Source organism: Pleurodeles waltl, chromosome 8 (assembly GCF_031143425.1).
Source record: "Pleurodeles waltl isolate 20211129_DDA chromosome 8, aPleWal1.hap1.20221129, whole genome shotgun sequence".
NCBI classification, from domain to species: domain Eukaryota; kingdom Metazoa; phylum Chordata; class Amphibia; order Caudata; family Salamandridae; genus Pleurodeles; species Pleurodeles waltl.
The window spans coordinates 768,264,304-768,279,538 of NC_090447.1; the positions used below are offsets into that span (position 1 = coordinate 768,264,304).

General features: G+C 42.2%; 1 protein-coding gene across 1 annotated transcript in view; it reads left to right on the forward strand.

Moving 5' to 3' along the window:
• The window catches only part of ADGRG2 (adhesion G protein-coupled receptor G2), a 904,627-nt gene that overhangs the window by 142,630 nt on the left and 746,762 nt on the right, over positions 1-15,235 (forward strand). The window contains exon 2 of the mRNA XM_069205012.1: positions 11,177-11,295. Coding sequence (XP_069061113.1) covers positions 11,178-11,295 — 118 coding nt within the window. The 5' untranslated portion in view covers position 11,177. The remainder of the gene's footprint in view (positions 1-11,176; positions 11,296-15,235) is intronic.

The window sequence follows — 15,235 nt, forward strand, 5'->3', positions numbered from 1 at the left end:
ACACATTCTTCCATTGATGCTTCTATCCATTCATCAAATGATGTTATCACTTATCTAGGTTAATATCCATGAACTCATTCATACAGTTATGCAACCAGTCACTCATCTATTCATTCATCATTTGACCCATTCTCACATTTGCACACTCTTCAATTCGTATGGCCCTATTAAGAACATTACTAATCAATGAACAAGCACTCTATTTTAGAAAATGGAATAAAAACGATGAAAGAATTGCCCTTGTTGACAGCTTTTCTGTATAGGTGTGGTTCACTTTGGTCTCGCTTCATTTTGGTCTCTCACACAAAAACGTCAGGCATGAAAGGCCCACCTGGAGCCTTCCTTTTAGTTAGCCTGCAGCTCCTGGCATTTTGGATCTGTGCAAGCAGTCCCACCTTAGAGTGACTTCTAGCTTCATAAGCCTACCCAGGGATAGCTGTTAACAAGGGACATGTCCTTCAGGACAGGATCCGAGTATCAGAACAGAGAATTCATGTTTAGCTTTCATTGCCTTTCACCCAGGAACCCTTGGTGAAAATCCATCTCCCTTTTTCTCAACAACCCCTCCTACTCTTCTATATTTGTATGTGTATGCAAAATGTGACCTTTGGCAACACTGCTAAAACCTGGCATACAAACAAAGGTGATTTGACTTGGCCTTTGACAGTAATGTTTTCCTTGGGTGTTTCCCGACTCAGTTTGGTTCTCACATCACAATGACCCCTTCTACGTAGCCATCTCTGTGCTTAGTGTCCTGTTGTTCTGTCCTGCGTAACTGCTGCCACTGTGAATCAATGCCTGTGGTGCTTGGTGCCAGAAACCTCAATTCCAACACCATAAATGCTGCTGCAGGCAGCTAGTCTTTCTGACTTCACCACCTGCCCTCCTTGGACCAGCACGATGAAAAGACGGTGGGTGGTGTGTCTTGGCCGAGAATCAATTTCCTTGCTGAATTATCTTGAGACAGTCAGTGATGCAAGCAGGGCCAGACAGGCCTTTTATTCCACCGGGCATTTCCCAGGTGAGCTAGAGCCCCTCGAAGCTTGTTTTGAAAGCCCAACGCGCTTCCACTGCTATGTTACTTTTCCCAGCTCTCCAAAGTTAGTCGAAGCAAGCACTGGGAAGTTTCATAAGAGGAAAAGAAATGTGGGGTTGGGGTAGCAAGAAAGCAATCAGAGAGGGACACTAGAGGCGAGAAGGAGAGGATGGATGGATGGATGGATTGTCAGAGACGAAGGGAGCAGGGCTCATTTGAGCACTTTTGCCAGGACTGGTTTTGGACTCCCAGTTTGGTCCTGGATGCAAGTGCTGTTTGTGGGTGTTCCCTGCAGGAGAGCACCACAAATGTTTTTTTACTGACAGCAAGCCTCATACATGCTGCAGCTATCCATTGTATTTAGGAGGGCGCTGGTGTCTCTGGCATCAAAAACTGTGTGTAGACAACAGTTCCACTGAGAGGCAGTGTCAGACAGATTTCTTTGTGGAAGATGTCGGAAGGCAGTTGCTTTTGGAAGTATACCCTGAGTAGCACTCATCTCCTGGGAGCATCACATAGACAGCTTTAGTGGTCCATCATCCATTTAAATGTGCATTTATATGCATCTAACTATGAAAATAAAACGTGATTGTATATGGAAGCAGAGTCTTGATGCAGCACTACCCTGAAGTGTAAAAAGTAATTACGGACCAGAAAAATCCACAGTTGGGTGGTTGGTCCACTTCGACTCAGTACATCCTTCACTCCCTTATGATTGTAGTGTAGCTCAAAGAGGGAGTGGGAAATACATGTTCCTTTCTGTCCAAATACTAAGGCTGTGCACATATTTCATCTACAGGGTGGACCACTAAAATTAGAGGGTTCACAAAAAGGTGTAATAGATAGTCCTGAGCACTCCAGAGAATGAAATGAATTAAATACTTCCAACACGGAGTCGGAGTGTTTCCAATGTCTTGTTTCTTTGAGGCACAAATCCTTTCTTCACTTCTTCTTTCATAACAGTTACAGGTCCAAAGATTAAACACTTCATACTACCAACACGTTCTTTGTCGCATTGGCAATTCCACCTTTGACTTCCTCAGGGCTAAAATAGTAAATAACCAATACATCAGGGTAAGTATAGGTACCTAACACAGGGCACCATCACCCAAAGAAGTGCTGAGATCAGAAAGCGAATTACATGTGAAATTGTGAAATACACTTTAATATGTTGTCGAGCAAAATTGGAGAAGCTAATATGAGCAAATAGACATATGTGAAGAAAAGGAATAGTAAATGTGTCAAGAATCAAGCCCACTCACTAGGAGATGAGCAGATGTTATGGAAGCAGTACATAATGCCAACCTAATCATCAGACATATTTGAAAAAGGGAGGACAAATTAAACAGTTGTTGAACTCACTCAACTCATGCTACATCATGACGTACCGTCACCCAGAAGCCATGTGCTATCAATACCGTGCACCAGAAAATGCAAATTGCCTAGGAGGGCCATACAAAGTAAATTATCAAACAAATTACTTTATAGGAGTAGGAGTAGGCTATATATCAGACCTCATGGCCTTTCGTCCGCTTGCTCTTTATTTGGACATTTGGTCCAGGTCTGATATCAAACTTAGTAAAGAGATCCAGTAAGATTGTTTGTTTCTCGATCACGCACTTTACGTTCCCTGGCTTAAGTATTTTACCACCTCATTTCAGAAATTAGACAGGAGTGATCATTTTAGTTTTCCGGAGGGGATTTGCAAAGCTTGACTGTACATGAGCTAAAGCTCACTTCTTCAGACAAAAGGCTCTGGACAGAGAGGGGTCTGCTTTAGCTAAGCTCTGGCTTGTCAACATATCATGCAGAACTAGCAAACCCTATCTTCTATTCGTTAAGAATAGGCATGATTGATTCCTGTTAACAAGGTTCTGATTAGATTTATTATCATATTTGTTAGCTCAACACAGAGATAAGTTTAGGGGTTGCAATTCGCACCTTGTGGCTACGATGATAGGTCTCCACAGGACACCATGAATTTCATAATGTTTTGTAACTTTTATGCGGTGCCCCGGAAGTCCTATCTTGTCCTGAAGAGTCTTGAAGAGGGCAAATTTTTCTCAAGGTCAGGCCGGCTCTTATGTATTTGCAGATGCTCTTGGGGGACAATATTCTCAATGTACTTAGCTTTTTGAAAGATGCTGTAAGGCTGAGGAATAGTAGTGATTATGTGTCTGAAGTGTTTTACGGGGTCTTTTATGTGTCATAATGTATCCTTTTGCGCACTTAGACTGCTTTTAGGCTTCCTGGTGTTTTATGTAATATACATGAGATATTTATTGCTGTTTTTTTAAGCTGTTTGCTATTTTGCCTTGCTATTTATGGTTTATAAAGCTAATTCAATTCAGTTCAAGACATCGGAAACACTACGACTCCTTGTTGGACGTATTTAATTCATTTCATATTGTGGAGTGCTCAGCACTATCTACTACAATGACTTTAAACCCCTGTTTGGGTTAATTGTGGGTTGTAGGGGAGCGGACCCTTTCCCTTGAGCACCTTGTATTAATTGGATACTAGGATACATTCCCAGATCATGTTGGGAAAACCGCCTGTGTTGCCTTGCTGTCATTCTCCTTTCATTCACAAAAGATATTGGAACTCTTGGGTCACCCATCAACCTTCACATGTGCTTGGAGGTAGTGCAGGAATGGATGGGATACTATCTATTGAAAATGAATGCCATCCCGACTGGGGATGTTGTCTTTGATAACAACAGAGAGCATTGGAAACTTCTTTTGACCAAATTTTATCTGTAATAATGCACCTGCACTGCTCCCAAAGTTCAGTGGCCTGTGGATTGTTCTGGATCAAGGACTTTTTATGGATGCGCCAGCCGATGCTGCCGGTCTGTTATGCTTTTATAATCTGGTTTCTAGACATGCTATACCAATCCTTGCCAAATGTGTTTTGTTATAGGATTTTGTAGTGGAAGAGAATATTTCCAGTACAAATCTCATGCTAGACCGCTTGCACACAACTTTAGTGCATAGGGCACTGTACTGGTCTTTTCCCCTCACACAGTACAGCAACTTTGGATGCTACGCTGTGTCATGATAAAAAAAAATGAATCTGCCGCAAAGTATTTTACTTTTCAGAACTCTCAGTGCCTTGGAGAGCTTTTTACCACTCATTTTGGTCAATGACATGAAATATGTCTGATCTCTAACTTCAAGCTTCCAGAATGACACACTGAATGATGTATCTTCAACTAGAGTAGACATTATTGTGGATAATGATGGATTTTAACTACTTACTGATCTTGCATTGGCCAACTTCTTGTCCTAGAAGCTGGTTACTGAAGTCTGCTTTCTTGATGAAATTTATACTATGCAATTGTAAAATAATTGTAGCAGTGCAACCCCCTGATGAAGGACTGTTTTCCTCCGAAACGCAGTGGAGATTTACTCAATCGTGCATGTCAAACAATGTATTTGATCAATGCTATGTGGATGGTGACACAAGTCTTTTTGAATTACGCAAATACATTTGGAATAAGGAGAGAAATGATAAAAATGAAAGCAGTGTCACTGTGGATCATTTGCAGCACTTGATTGGCAACAATCAGCAGTACATGTTTTATATGACTTGATCATTACACCTCTGCCCCTGTGTATCAGATGAAAGCAAGGGCAGATGATGTTGGAGGCCAGACATAACATAAAATTATAGATGGATAAAAAGTGGATTACCTACAGGTTCTGAGTGACATCATAGACAGCTCAAGCTTCACTCTTATTGACCATTTGATGTCAGAAACTCTCAGCTAAAAACACCCCTTGACTATTATCCACCCTGCAGCATGCTGCATCCTTTTTATTTGTTGATAGGCTGTATCCTGGTTGAATGACCCAAAGTAGTCAATGTGAGTTTCAACAGCAAATCTAAGGGCAATGAAAATGTTTTGCATCTTTGGAACTATTTGTTGGGTAATGAATAGCTGCAGCTGCAAAGGTGGTTGTATGTTGACATCCTGGGACATAGAATGTGCCTGGATCACACACTAGGAATTACATTGTAATATAAAGATTTTTATTAAGGTTGTATGGCCTATCGGCAGTGCAATTTTTGGAATCCCTTGTGTAATTTTGAAAGAACTGTTTATAGCATGGTCTCTCTCCCAGTCCCAAATGTAAAAAAAAAAATTAAAAAATGTCTGTCCTCCTGCCACCTGCTCCCACTACTTTCTGTGCCTTCCCTTCCTTCTCCTCCAGAATCTCTTCCCCCTGCTTTCTAGCGCTGTTCTGACAGGCTCTCAGAGAGTCCAGCCAGGGAAGCCTGGAACGCATGTATGAGGTAGCAACAGTGGTTAGCATGTACTAATACCCACTGTTGCTACATCATAGCTGTGATTCACTGGATTTCGAATCCAGCTGTTCACACTGAGCAATGCATACCAATGTACTAACACCACAGGAGAGTGCTTGAAGATGTTGAGGGTTGAACACAGTTGCAGCTAGAGCACGTGAACCCTATTATAGCTAGGGTCACATTCATAGTGGGCCCTTTTTATACGCAATGTAGACAGAGTCTTTGCCTGCTTAAGACTCGCACCACTGAAGCTCAGCCTCGAGTGTGCTGCTGGTTCGCATGAGATAAATGTGTTCTGCAGAAGCCTCTACTGAGGATTTTGAATGATATAATAGACCAACAAGTATTATTAAGTCCAAAAGATATGTCTCTCGGTAACTTCATATGACTGAAGTATTGCCCACATTTTGCAAAGTGAGATGCAAACAATTTGTTTGAAAATTGTGTAGATACAAATATCATTGCCCTTACTACTTGTCCCCCTTAAACCGGTTTTAGCCTCAACACATGCAAGCACACTAATGTGATCCAAAGGGAGCAATACAAGGATGTAACTTATTTGTTTTAGAAAGTGTCTAAAATTAGCCATGTTCAGACATCAGTAGCAAATGTATGGAGATAAATTTAAAAAAGGGAATTACAATGGGGACTAGATAACAGATTGAGGATGAAGAGAGGTTCGAACATAAATTAGTTTGAAATCACGAGACCATTTGGGAGGCTGTTTTGTTGCTTATTAAATGCCCAGACTGATTTGATAACTAATTGAAAGTGATATGGAGCCTGCCACACGATGCATTTGCACCTCCTTAGCAGTCATATTTGTTCTCCCCTGCGTTGGTTCGGACCGTTCACATCCCGTAATCCAGCAGCTAGATATGCTCCTCCATCAAATATTAAAGATATTAACGCCTTAATCAATCATGTAGAGAATGCTTCGATCCACCTGCTGCAAAGAGTGGTGTTATTTTCGCTTTGGCGCCTTTCGTGTACAGTGGACATAGTGGTTTTGCTTTAATTATGCATACATCGATAACCTGGGTGTGTAAACAGAGAGTACATTGGAGTACATTCCTACTCTTGAGGTCGAAGGAGCTAGATACACTTGCGTCAGTGCTGAGAGTTCACTTTGTTGTTAACGTGCGAGCCCGTTTTCAAAACCCCTTGTTAGAAGGTGCAAAGTACGCCCTTGGAATTAAGCTACTTTTTAAGCATAAATGGAGATGACCGATAATTTACGAGATGATTGGATAATTGTGTTATTTTTTGCTGCTCTGCAACTCTTGCCAGTTATTAGATAACTATTTTAAGTGCCACGTCGACGCTGTTGACTTTAACCCTTTCTTTAGTTTAAGTAGAAAATGTGCCAACTAAGCAAAGAACTAGCATCTTAACGTTTTATTTTTATTTTGCGATACGGTTTAACCAAAGGAACCGAGCTAATGTGTGTTTCAATTTCTTTTGCTGTTTTGTTTTTTAATAATGTATCTACGAATTGGTTTTGTTTATTTACTTTTTAGGTCTAGAGTGATCCAAGACCTTCTGATTCGAACAAAAATAACATATATTATACGCTTATAGGGTTCTTGCTGCCATCAGTCTTCATCTATTTGCCTGCTGTTGTGTCATCCCCATGTTTTTCAGTCCACTACAGCATACTCCACGGGCCAGTTCGGCCTACCTAAATGTGAGTGATGGCATTCTGCTCGGGCCAAGGAGCACACCTGCAGACAAAGTACTTTCCATCAAAAGGTTTAGAATTAGCCAAGACCATTTGATTTTAATAAAATTAGATATATCAGTTTTAAGGGCTTTCAATCTACCCTCTTCACCCATTAGTCTGTCCTTGTGTCATTCACATTTTTCTTCCCCCCACTCCAGCATACTGATCGGGGCAATAGGCCAGCCCGCTTCAGCCATTGGCTAACTTCGCTCTGAGAGACAGCATTTTTGTCGTTCAGAGTAATATTATCTGCACACTACGTTCGAGTCAGTGCTAGAGATAACTAAGGCAACGTGTGCTTTTTCAGTCTGTAAAGGTTTTTTTACTTTCAGACGTTTCTTTTTAAATTGGTGACAGCTCAGTAGCTCCCACAACAATAAAGAGTTTTCAAAACTACGACAAAACAAGTATTGACAAAGACAAAATGTTGGCAGCAAGCACTGGACTGATTGGCTTTGCCAATGGTTGTTTTACATTGAGGTGGGCTTGAATAACCTCCAGTAAAGCTACACTGGACTGCTGGAAGGATTAAGTGCAGCTGTGCCATGGTCTGCATCTCTTTCTAAGAAAGCAGCACTAAAGCGCCCTTTTGAGAAGTTTAGAGTAACTCATTTTTATGGTCTGACTTGACAGTACAGTTTTCACAAAATAATTATGTGAGTAACAGTAGAGTTGGGCTTTGGCTCCGGCCACATGTTGTGAGCTAGGAGTACATGTTTTGATTAAGCAAATGCTGTGTGCTTTCACAAAAAAGTGCTTGCTTTCCACACAGCTGTGTTCATTTTGATTATTTATACCACTGCCTTCGCTTAAACTTTCAGCTGCACACACAACATTGTAATGCAACTAAAAGTGTCTTAGATAAGTAAATCATTTGGGGAGTTTTTCTCTGACAGCAGCACAGATGGGAGGATGGTGGTCATTAACCTACTTGGATGTTTAGCTTTGGCTTGTACACTGCAACTGTCACCTGACCTTTTAAACTACTTTAATATTATGCCACAGGTCTTTGCTTCCACACAAATACTTATCCATTCCAATGCTGTTTACGCTTAGGGCTTCACATTACTTAACAGAATTCCTTTAAAACCAGATCCATTCCCATTGCTAATGTTTGATATGCTCTGGCTTGACAGTGCAACTCTCACCGACAACTATGTGAGAAACACCAGCAGATGCAGTCCACATGTTGAAGCCAGGAGTACATGTTTTAATTGGGCAGGAGCTGTGATCACTTTTTATATTTATCCAGTTGCCTGAGTTTGCACTTCCAGGAACACACACATGCTTTTATAACGTTACTAAAGTGTCTTGTACATCTTGATAATTTATGTTTTTTTCCCTCTGGTGGCAGCAGAGATGGAAGGAGGGCATTCAATAACTTGCACAGATTTTTAGGTTTGACTTGACCATGCAACTCTTGTGTGATGTTTTAACCTACTCCAATATTATTCTACAGTTCTTTGCTTCCACATATATACATATCTATTCCCATGCTATCTACTTGTAATGTTTCACCTTATCATACAACGTCCCTTTAAAGCCAGACCTATTGGCATTGCTAATGTTTGTTTCAAGTTTATATTAAGTTTGTTGGCACTCTTTAAGTGTCAGTTGATCCTGAACAGTACATAGCATTACTGCTTATACTCCCACCTTCTGATAAGTCCATCGTTTTTGTTCATTATCACAATAAAGTACTTTTTCAGTACATGAGCTCCTTGGTAGCTGTTATGCTTCATTCAAAATACTCTGACACCACGCTAGCACAGGAGCAGGCATGGTGCGGCCCTGGGTGGGATAGCTCAAGAAGGGGCCTGTGCTTCCCTAGGGCAGCAGCTGGCTCACTCCTAACTTGGTGAGGAAAGCAGGTGAAGAAACAAGCTTTCAAATTGAGTCATTATGCTTTGCTTATATGATAACAATATACAAGCCAGGTGATACATTTTGCTGGAGAAAGCAACAAGATTACATCCTCCGTGTGCAGGGGGAATGCTTTGGGTCTAGGTCTGAGCTTCTCACAGTGGGATTTAAGGTCTGAATCTGGGAAGAGGTCCTGTCTAGCGTTTCTGTGCTTGTGGAAGCGCAAACAGACAGGATTACACCTAGAGCCACAGTATGGACAGGGAAGATAGTGCACACCAGAGTCTTCAGGGTAGGCTGTAAGGCCCTTGATGGTGCACGTACAGGAAGGGTGGCACACAACACTGGATAGTGTCACAAATATTGCTACTTGTGCGTGGAGGCGCTGTGACGTTGGCAAGTCACCAGCCTCACCACCTGATGACACTGCACACCCCCTCACACTATAAAGGATGGGGGTGCAGGGAGCCATCAAGCAGTTAGTAGATGGGCTCCTTTGTCCACTAATGATCATCTTGACCATATGCAGAAAAATACAGTAACGAGGGAAAACTTCATCAGTCATGATGACTAATGATTAACAATTCAAACACTGAATGATATTCCTGTTGGCTGACTGAAAATGTGAATCACACTTCCAAGAAATAACGGTTCAAGGAAGCTGACCAAAATCCGTCCTCTACATAAATTCATAATTTTACTTTTTCATTACATCTGCTCTGGCAAACAAATATATTTAAGATTGTGGCCTTCATTAGGACCTTGGTGGTAAAAACCGGCTACCGCAGCGGTGACGGCACCCAAAAAAACGTAGCTGTGGCTACGAAGCCGTCTGCCATAATATGACCACAGCCGGATTTCTACCAGAAGGACGGAGGAAATCCCGCTGTGGCCATGCCGGCGGATGGCGGTAAGGTGGCACTGCTGCCAGCAGCAGCGCCACGCCAGTAGTCCGTCGCCGGCCATATTATGAGAACCAATATGGCCTGGCGGTGTTCTGCTGGCAGACGCTGCTGCTGGCAGCAGCGCCCCGTCCCGTGCCGGAGGACCCCCCTGGACACAGGTAAGTGGGTGCTCTGACAGGGGAGAGGGGTGAGGGGGTGTTGTGTGTGTGGGTGTGTGTGTATGTCTGTGCGTGCGTGCGTGCGTGCTTGGGGGTGTGTGTTGTATGTGAGTGCATGTTTGGGGGGTGTGAGTGCGTGTATGTTGAGTAGTGTGAATGCGTGTCTGCTTGTATGTATGCAAGTGTGTGCGGATGTGTGTGTGAATGTATGTATGCGTGGATGAATGTGGGAATGGGTGTGTGTATGCGTGTGTGCATGTGTGAAGGGAGAGGCGTGTATGAAAGGGGGTCTGGAGAGGAAGAGCGGGTGGGGGGACCCTGTGGAGGGTAAGGGGGTGGGGAAGACCCCGATCAGTGACAGGGAAGGGATTCCCTGTCACTGATAGTGCCTACTGCCATGGTTTTCGTGGCAGTAAGGAAGCCACGAAAACCATGGCGGTAGGCGGGGTCATAATCCCGCAGGCAGTCAAGTGGAGATTGATGTCTCCAGCCCGGCAGCCATTACCGATGTTGCGGTTGGTGTGGTACATTGGCGGTTTGGCTTCAGCCAAACCATCAATGTCATAATATGGGGGGAAGTACCGCCAGACTGTTGGCAGTACTTTCCTCCATATTATCGCCAGGGTCGTAATGACTCCCTATGTCTGGAAAAATGTGGAAATGTTATGTTTCAGCATGTGTAAACTCAGTGGAGAATCCATACTATTGTTTCATGTCACATGGCAGCTAAAGTGTCAGAATAACCAAATGTTTATACTGAATTACAACTATGTCTTTTACTGTGTTTAATTATTATTATTATTATTATTTTTTTTTTTAACTGATGATGAACAATCTCAGTACACACAAAAGTAGGGTAATTTAAGTTTACTAATACATATTTGATCAAGGCCATGGATAAAATATTTTGACACTTTAAATCGGTGTTTCAGCCACGACCATTCAGTGCCCCTTCATGAACATAGGGAGCAGAAGATCTAAACAATACAGAAAACTGTGCCCAGAGTGGGGAGGAGGATCCAGCAAGCTCTGTGTTCCTCGGATGGCAATGAAACCTAAATGAGTGGTACAATGTGATGCTGTTACATATTCACCAGTGTGAGGTTTACAGTCACTGTTTGTCACAGTCGCCTCCTTTTGTATACTCCTTGTGTACCATTTCTTTCTTATGTTGCAGGATGACTAATAGTGGTGGGACTTACTTCCGTGGTGGGAGAACCAGGCGATGTTTCAGGAGGTTCGGGATCTTACCAATGGCTGCCTTGCTTTTCTTTATCCTGGTTGTCCCACAGCAAGGTAAGGCATCTGTTTCTTCTAAACTGGGCAAATTGATCTACACCAGTTACAGAAGCCCTTTCACTGATGATCAAGGTGGGGAGGACACCATTGACAGTTGATGATGTTTGGAGACACATGAGAGGATCCCCAACATTTACTGCAGAGACTGACTCTTCCTCATACATTTTTTTTAATAGAGATAGACTAATGAAGATGTATATGCCCAATTTATGGTTAACTTAACATCTTTCAATGTACTCCGTGGTGTCAATAGTTTCAATAACCTTTCGCATAGGGAGTGGAGTAAATAGTTCAAAGGGAGGCTACATTGTGTTAGGAGGCTTGCTCATTTCACAGTGATGGCGTATAGTGGTGTTTGAAGATGCACACACCCATGGTAAGAAGACAACATGAGTCATGCTGTGAATACCAGTAAAATATGCAAGAGTATTTTTGATATGCCACGGTTAGACCATACAGATTAAAATATTTCTATGAAACCAGAAGGATGACCAGGATTTTCGTTTTTTGGGGGGGATCGTAAATAAAGAAGATGGTGTGAATTTGTGAAAGATTCTAGAATAACATTTTTTCTTTTAACAATAATGGGTTGGAAAGCTATTTTTTTTCACTGATCAGTTTGTTGTATGTCCATGTGCTCTATGCATGTGCCTGTGTTTCTCTCAATTTTCATTAATTTATTTCATCTGCTTATCAGTTCAATGCATCCTTGTATCATATACCTGCCAGTGATGTTTTGCAGTATTTCCTTTGAAATAAATAAAGCTTTTTGATGTATCATAAAAAAAATCCTGATACACGTTTGTGAATTTGAAATGTCAGTAATCAAAACAATGCCAATGTTTTATTTCCTTTAAATACAAGAACTCCCAGCCTAATCCTCAAAAAACATTTGAATGATAAGGGCCAGGCTTACTATTTTTTTGGTCGCAAAAATCGGTTGGAATTTACAACCAGTCTTTTTGCGAACCAGAATTTATTTTGCAAAGCGACCTTTGTATTAAAAAGTTTGTTTGCAATAAAAGCCACATTCTGACGTCCCTAACTAATGGTAATTAGGTTTGGTCTCAAATTGTGACCCACTCCCATTTGTCAAAATTGCAGGGATGGGTTCTGCAAGGGTCAGAAGACCACCATGCCTCTGATTGATTTTAAACAAGGCAAACTTTTTTATTCTTTAAAGAAGCTCAGTTTCTTTAAAGGAAACTTGTCTCTCATTGTACAATGTCAATGGTACAGGATATAGTGTAAGTTGCAAACCATTTATAAACCATTGATACATATGGTATTGTTCTGCATTTTAAAAGAGACGACCTGAACAAGCCCTTTACAAATCAGTAAATCAGTGATCATTCAGAAACCGATTTAAGGAGTCAAAATGTTTACCAACTCCTAACATGGGTGTTGTACCTACAAAATACCTATTTTGCTTTTGCAGACACTCCGATTTTGTTAATCAACTGGCTGTTACGCATGAAGCTTGGACTGTTGCAGATTTACCAGTAGTACACCTGGAATTCTTTTATGTATTTTTACACAGCAAAATATGTGCTTGTGCAAAAATCTGTTGGGTATCAGCAAACTAGTTAACACTTGTTTTCTTCGTTATCCATGGAGAAATATTTGTACCCATGGAGTAGACCTTTCCCTTGCACCCGACGAACTTTGTGGGTTTTCTACACCCATTTCCCCTCTATAGAGGAGTGATTCTGTTGATGGGAATACATCTCAGTTTCCAGGACTGGAATGCTTCAAAGACTTTTGGCAAGTACTGAGAAACTCACATCATTGTGGTCATGTAGAAACTTTCCTAGGCTTCCTTGTCAGTAGTGTAATATAGGCCCCAGCAGCCCCTGTAGTGTGTGGTAGCCCCCGACCTCAAGGGGAGCCTCTTCAGCACAGTACCCTGGCCTGAGACTGCCTGACTGAGTCCGGAGGGGGGGGCCTTCTAGTAGTTTTCAGAGGCCCCCCCTGAAGTTCAATTATGCTACTGTTCCTTGCCCTTACACAGCCACATCCAAAGACAGGCTTATTTCAATAAAATATTGCATGGTGGTATAGTTTTAATAATGGAGTAGGTGTAATTAGGTTCATAAGTGTAAATTGACATTCAGTGAGCGCTAAATATGAATTTCCACATGTAAAAGGCTTGTGATTCGGATCCCCTGTTTTCCATGACATTCCTTCTCTCTCCATCACATCTACGAATGTGCATTTCAATGCTGATGGTGGAAAAGTTAGTAATGAAAATAGCTAATATGGTCACAATTACTACTTCCCTGTATGCAGTCTAGTTACCTTCACTCACTAAAAGGGTTGTTTGACTGTATGATAGCACTGATGCATAGTATGGGTCGGTAAGGGCCGAGATACACCAGTGAGTAGATGACTGCCAAAAATGTTTAGGTTTATACATTTGATTACTGATGATACATAGGGTCCAGTATGATGGGCACTTTGAGATTCACCTCCTGTTACTGGCCATTATCCATGTGGCAAGTGCAATGTTTGCCATGTCACTAAAATGGTTACCGATATTGATGTTATACTTGTCGTCATAGACCAATGTGGGCTTAAATAAGTCACAGAGGAAAGGCTTAATATGCATTAGTGATCACCAAAGTATAATTAGATGTCTAAAGACCACGAGGAGGATAATTAAATATTTCTTGGATAGGAAACAAACAGAGAACAATCTTGAATGGTATGTCATTCTAACACTCTCATTTCAGAGCAAGGACATGATGGTATCATTACTTTTCTGTCAGTCTTGCTAGATCTACTGCATAACGACGCATGTTGAGGGACTAAATGATGATATCCATTGGTCATATCAAAGATAAATAGCTTCTGATCATGCTGTGGCCTGTGACTGATTTACCATTATGATGCTTGTTGTTTTGTATGCAGTATGATACTCCAAATAAATGTCAGTGTTAGAAATGGGGTCTTTGGTTGACAGTCTGGTTACCCCCTGTTCAAGCAAGGACCCTCACTCTAGTTAGGATAAAAGAGAATCACCCTCAGCTAACCCCTGCTTACCCCCTTGGTAGCTTGGCAGAGCAGTAGGCTTAACCTCAGAGTGCTAGGTGTAAAGTATTTGTACCAACACACACAGTAACTTAATGAAAACACTACAAAATGACACAACACCAGTTTAGAAAAATAGGAAATATTTATCTAGACAAAACAAGACCAAAACGACAAAAATCCAACATACACAAGTCAAGTTATGATTTTTTAAAGGTTTAAAATAAAAAGAGTCTTTAGGTAGTTGTAACACCACACTAGCGCTGCTAGCGTGAAAATGTACCTGGTTTGCGTCAAAAATAACCCCGCACGGGCGGTGTGCGTCGAAAGTAACCCTGCACGGCTGTGTGCGTCGAAAACAACTCGGCACGGCGGTGCGCGTTGAAAAAGCCAGCCACACGACGATCCGAAAGTCCCGCGGCGCAGGGTGCGATCTCTCAGCCTCCGTCAGCGATGCTGCGCGTCGTTTCTCCTGCTCCGGGCGTCGGTTTTTCGGTCGCGTTTCCTGCGGCGTCGTTTCTCAGCTGCGGAACCGGCGTCGCGTCGTTTTCTCAGCCGCGACCGGATTCGCGTCGATCTTTTCTCCGCACGGTGCTCGGTGCGTGTATTTTTGTCCTTAGGCTGCCAGCCTCTCCTTTCAGGGTCCCAGGAACTGGAAGGGCACCACAGAGCAGAGTAGGGGTCTCTCCAGAGACTCCAGGTGCTGGCAGGAAGAAGTCTTTGCTATCCCTGAGACTTCAACAACAGGAGGCAAGCTCTACATCAAGCCCTTGGAGATTTCTTCTTCAAGATGGAAGGCACACAAAGTCCAGTCTTTGCCCTCTTACTCTGGCAGAAGCAGCACTGCAGGAAAGCTCCACAAAGCACAGTCACAGGCAGGGCAGCACTTGTTCCTCAGCTATCAGCT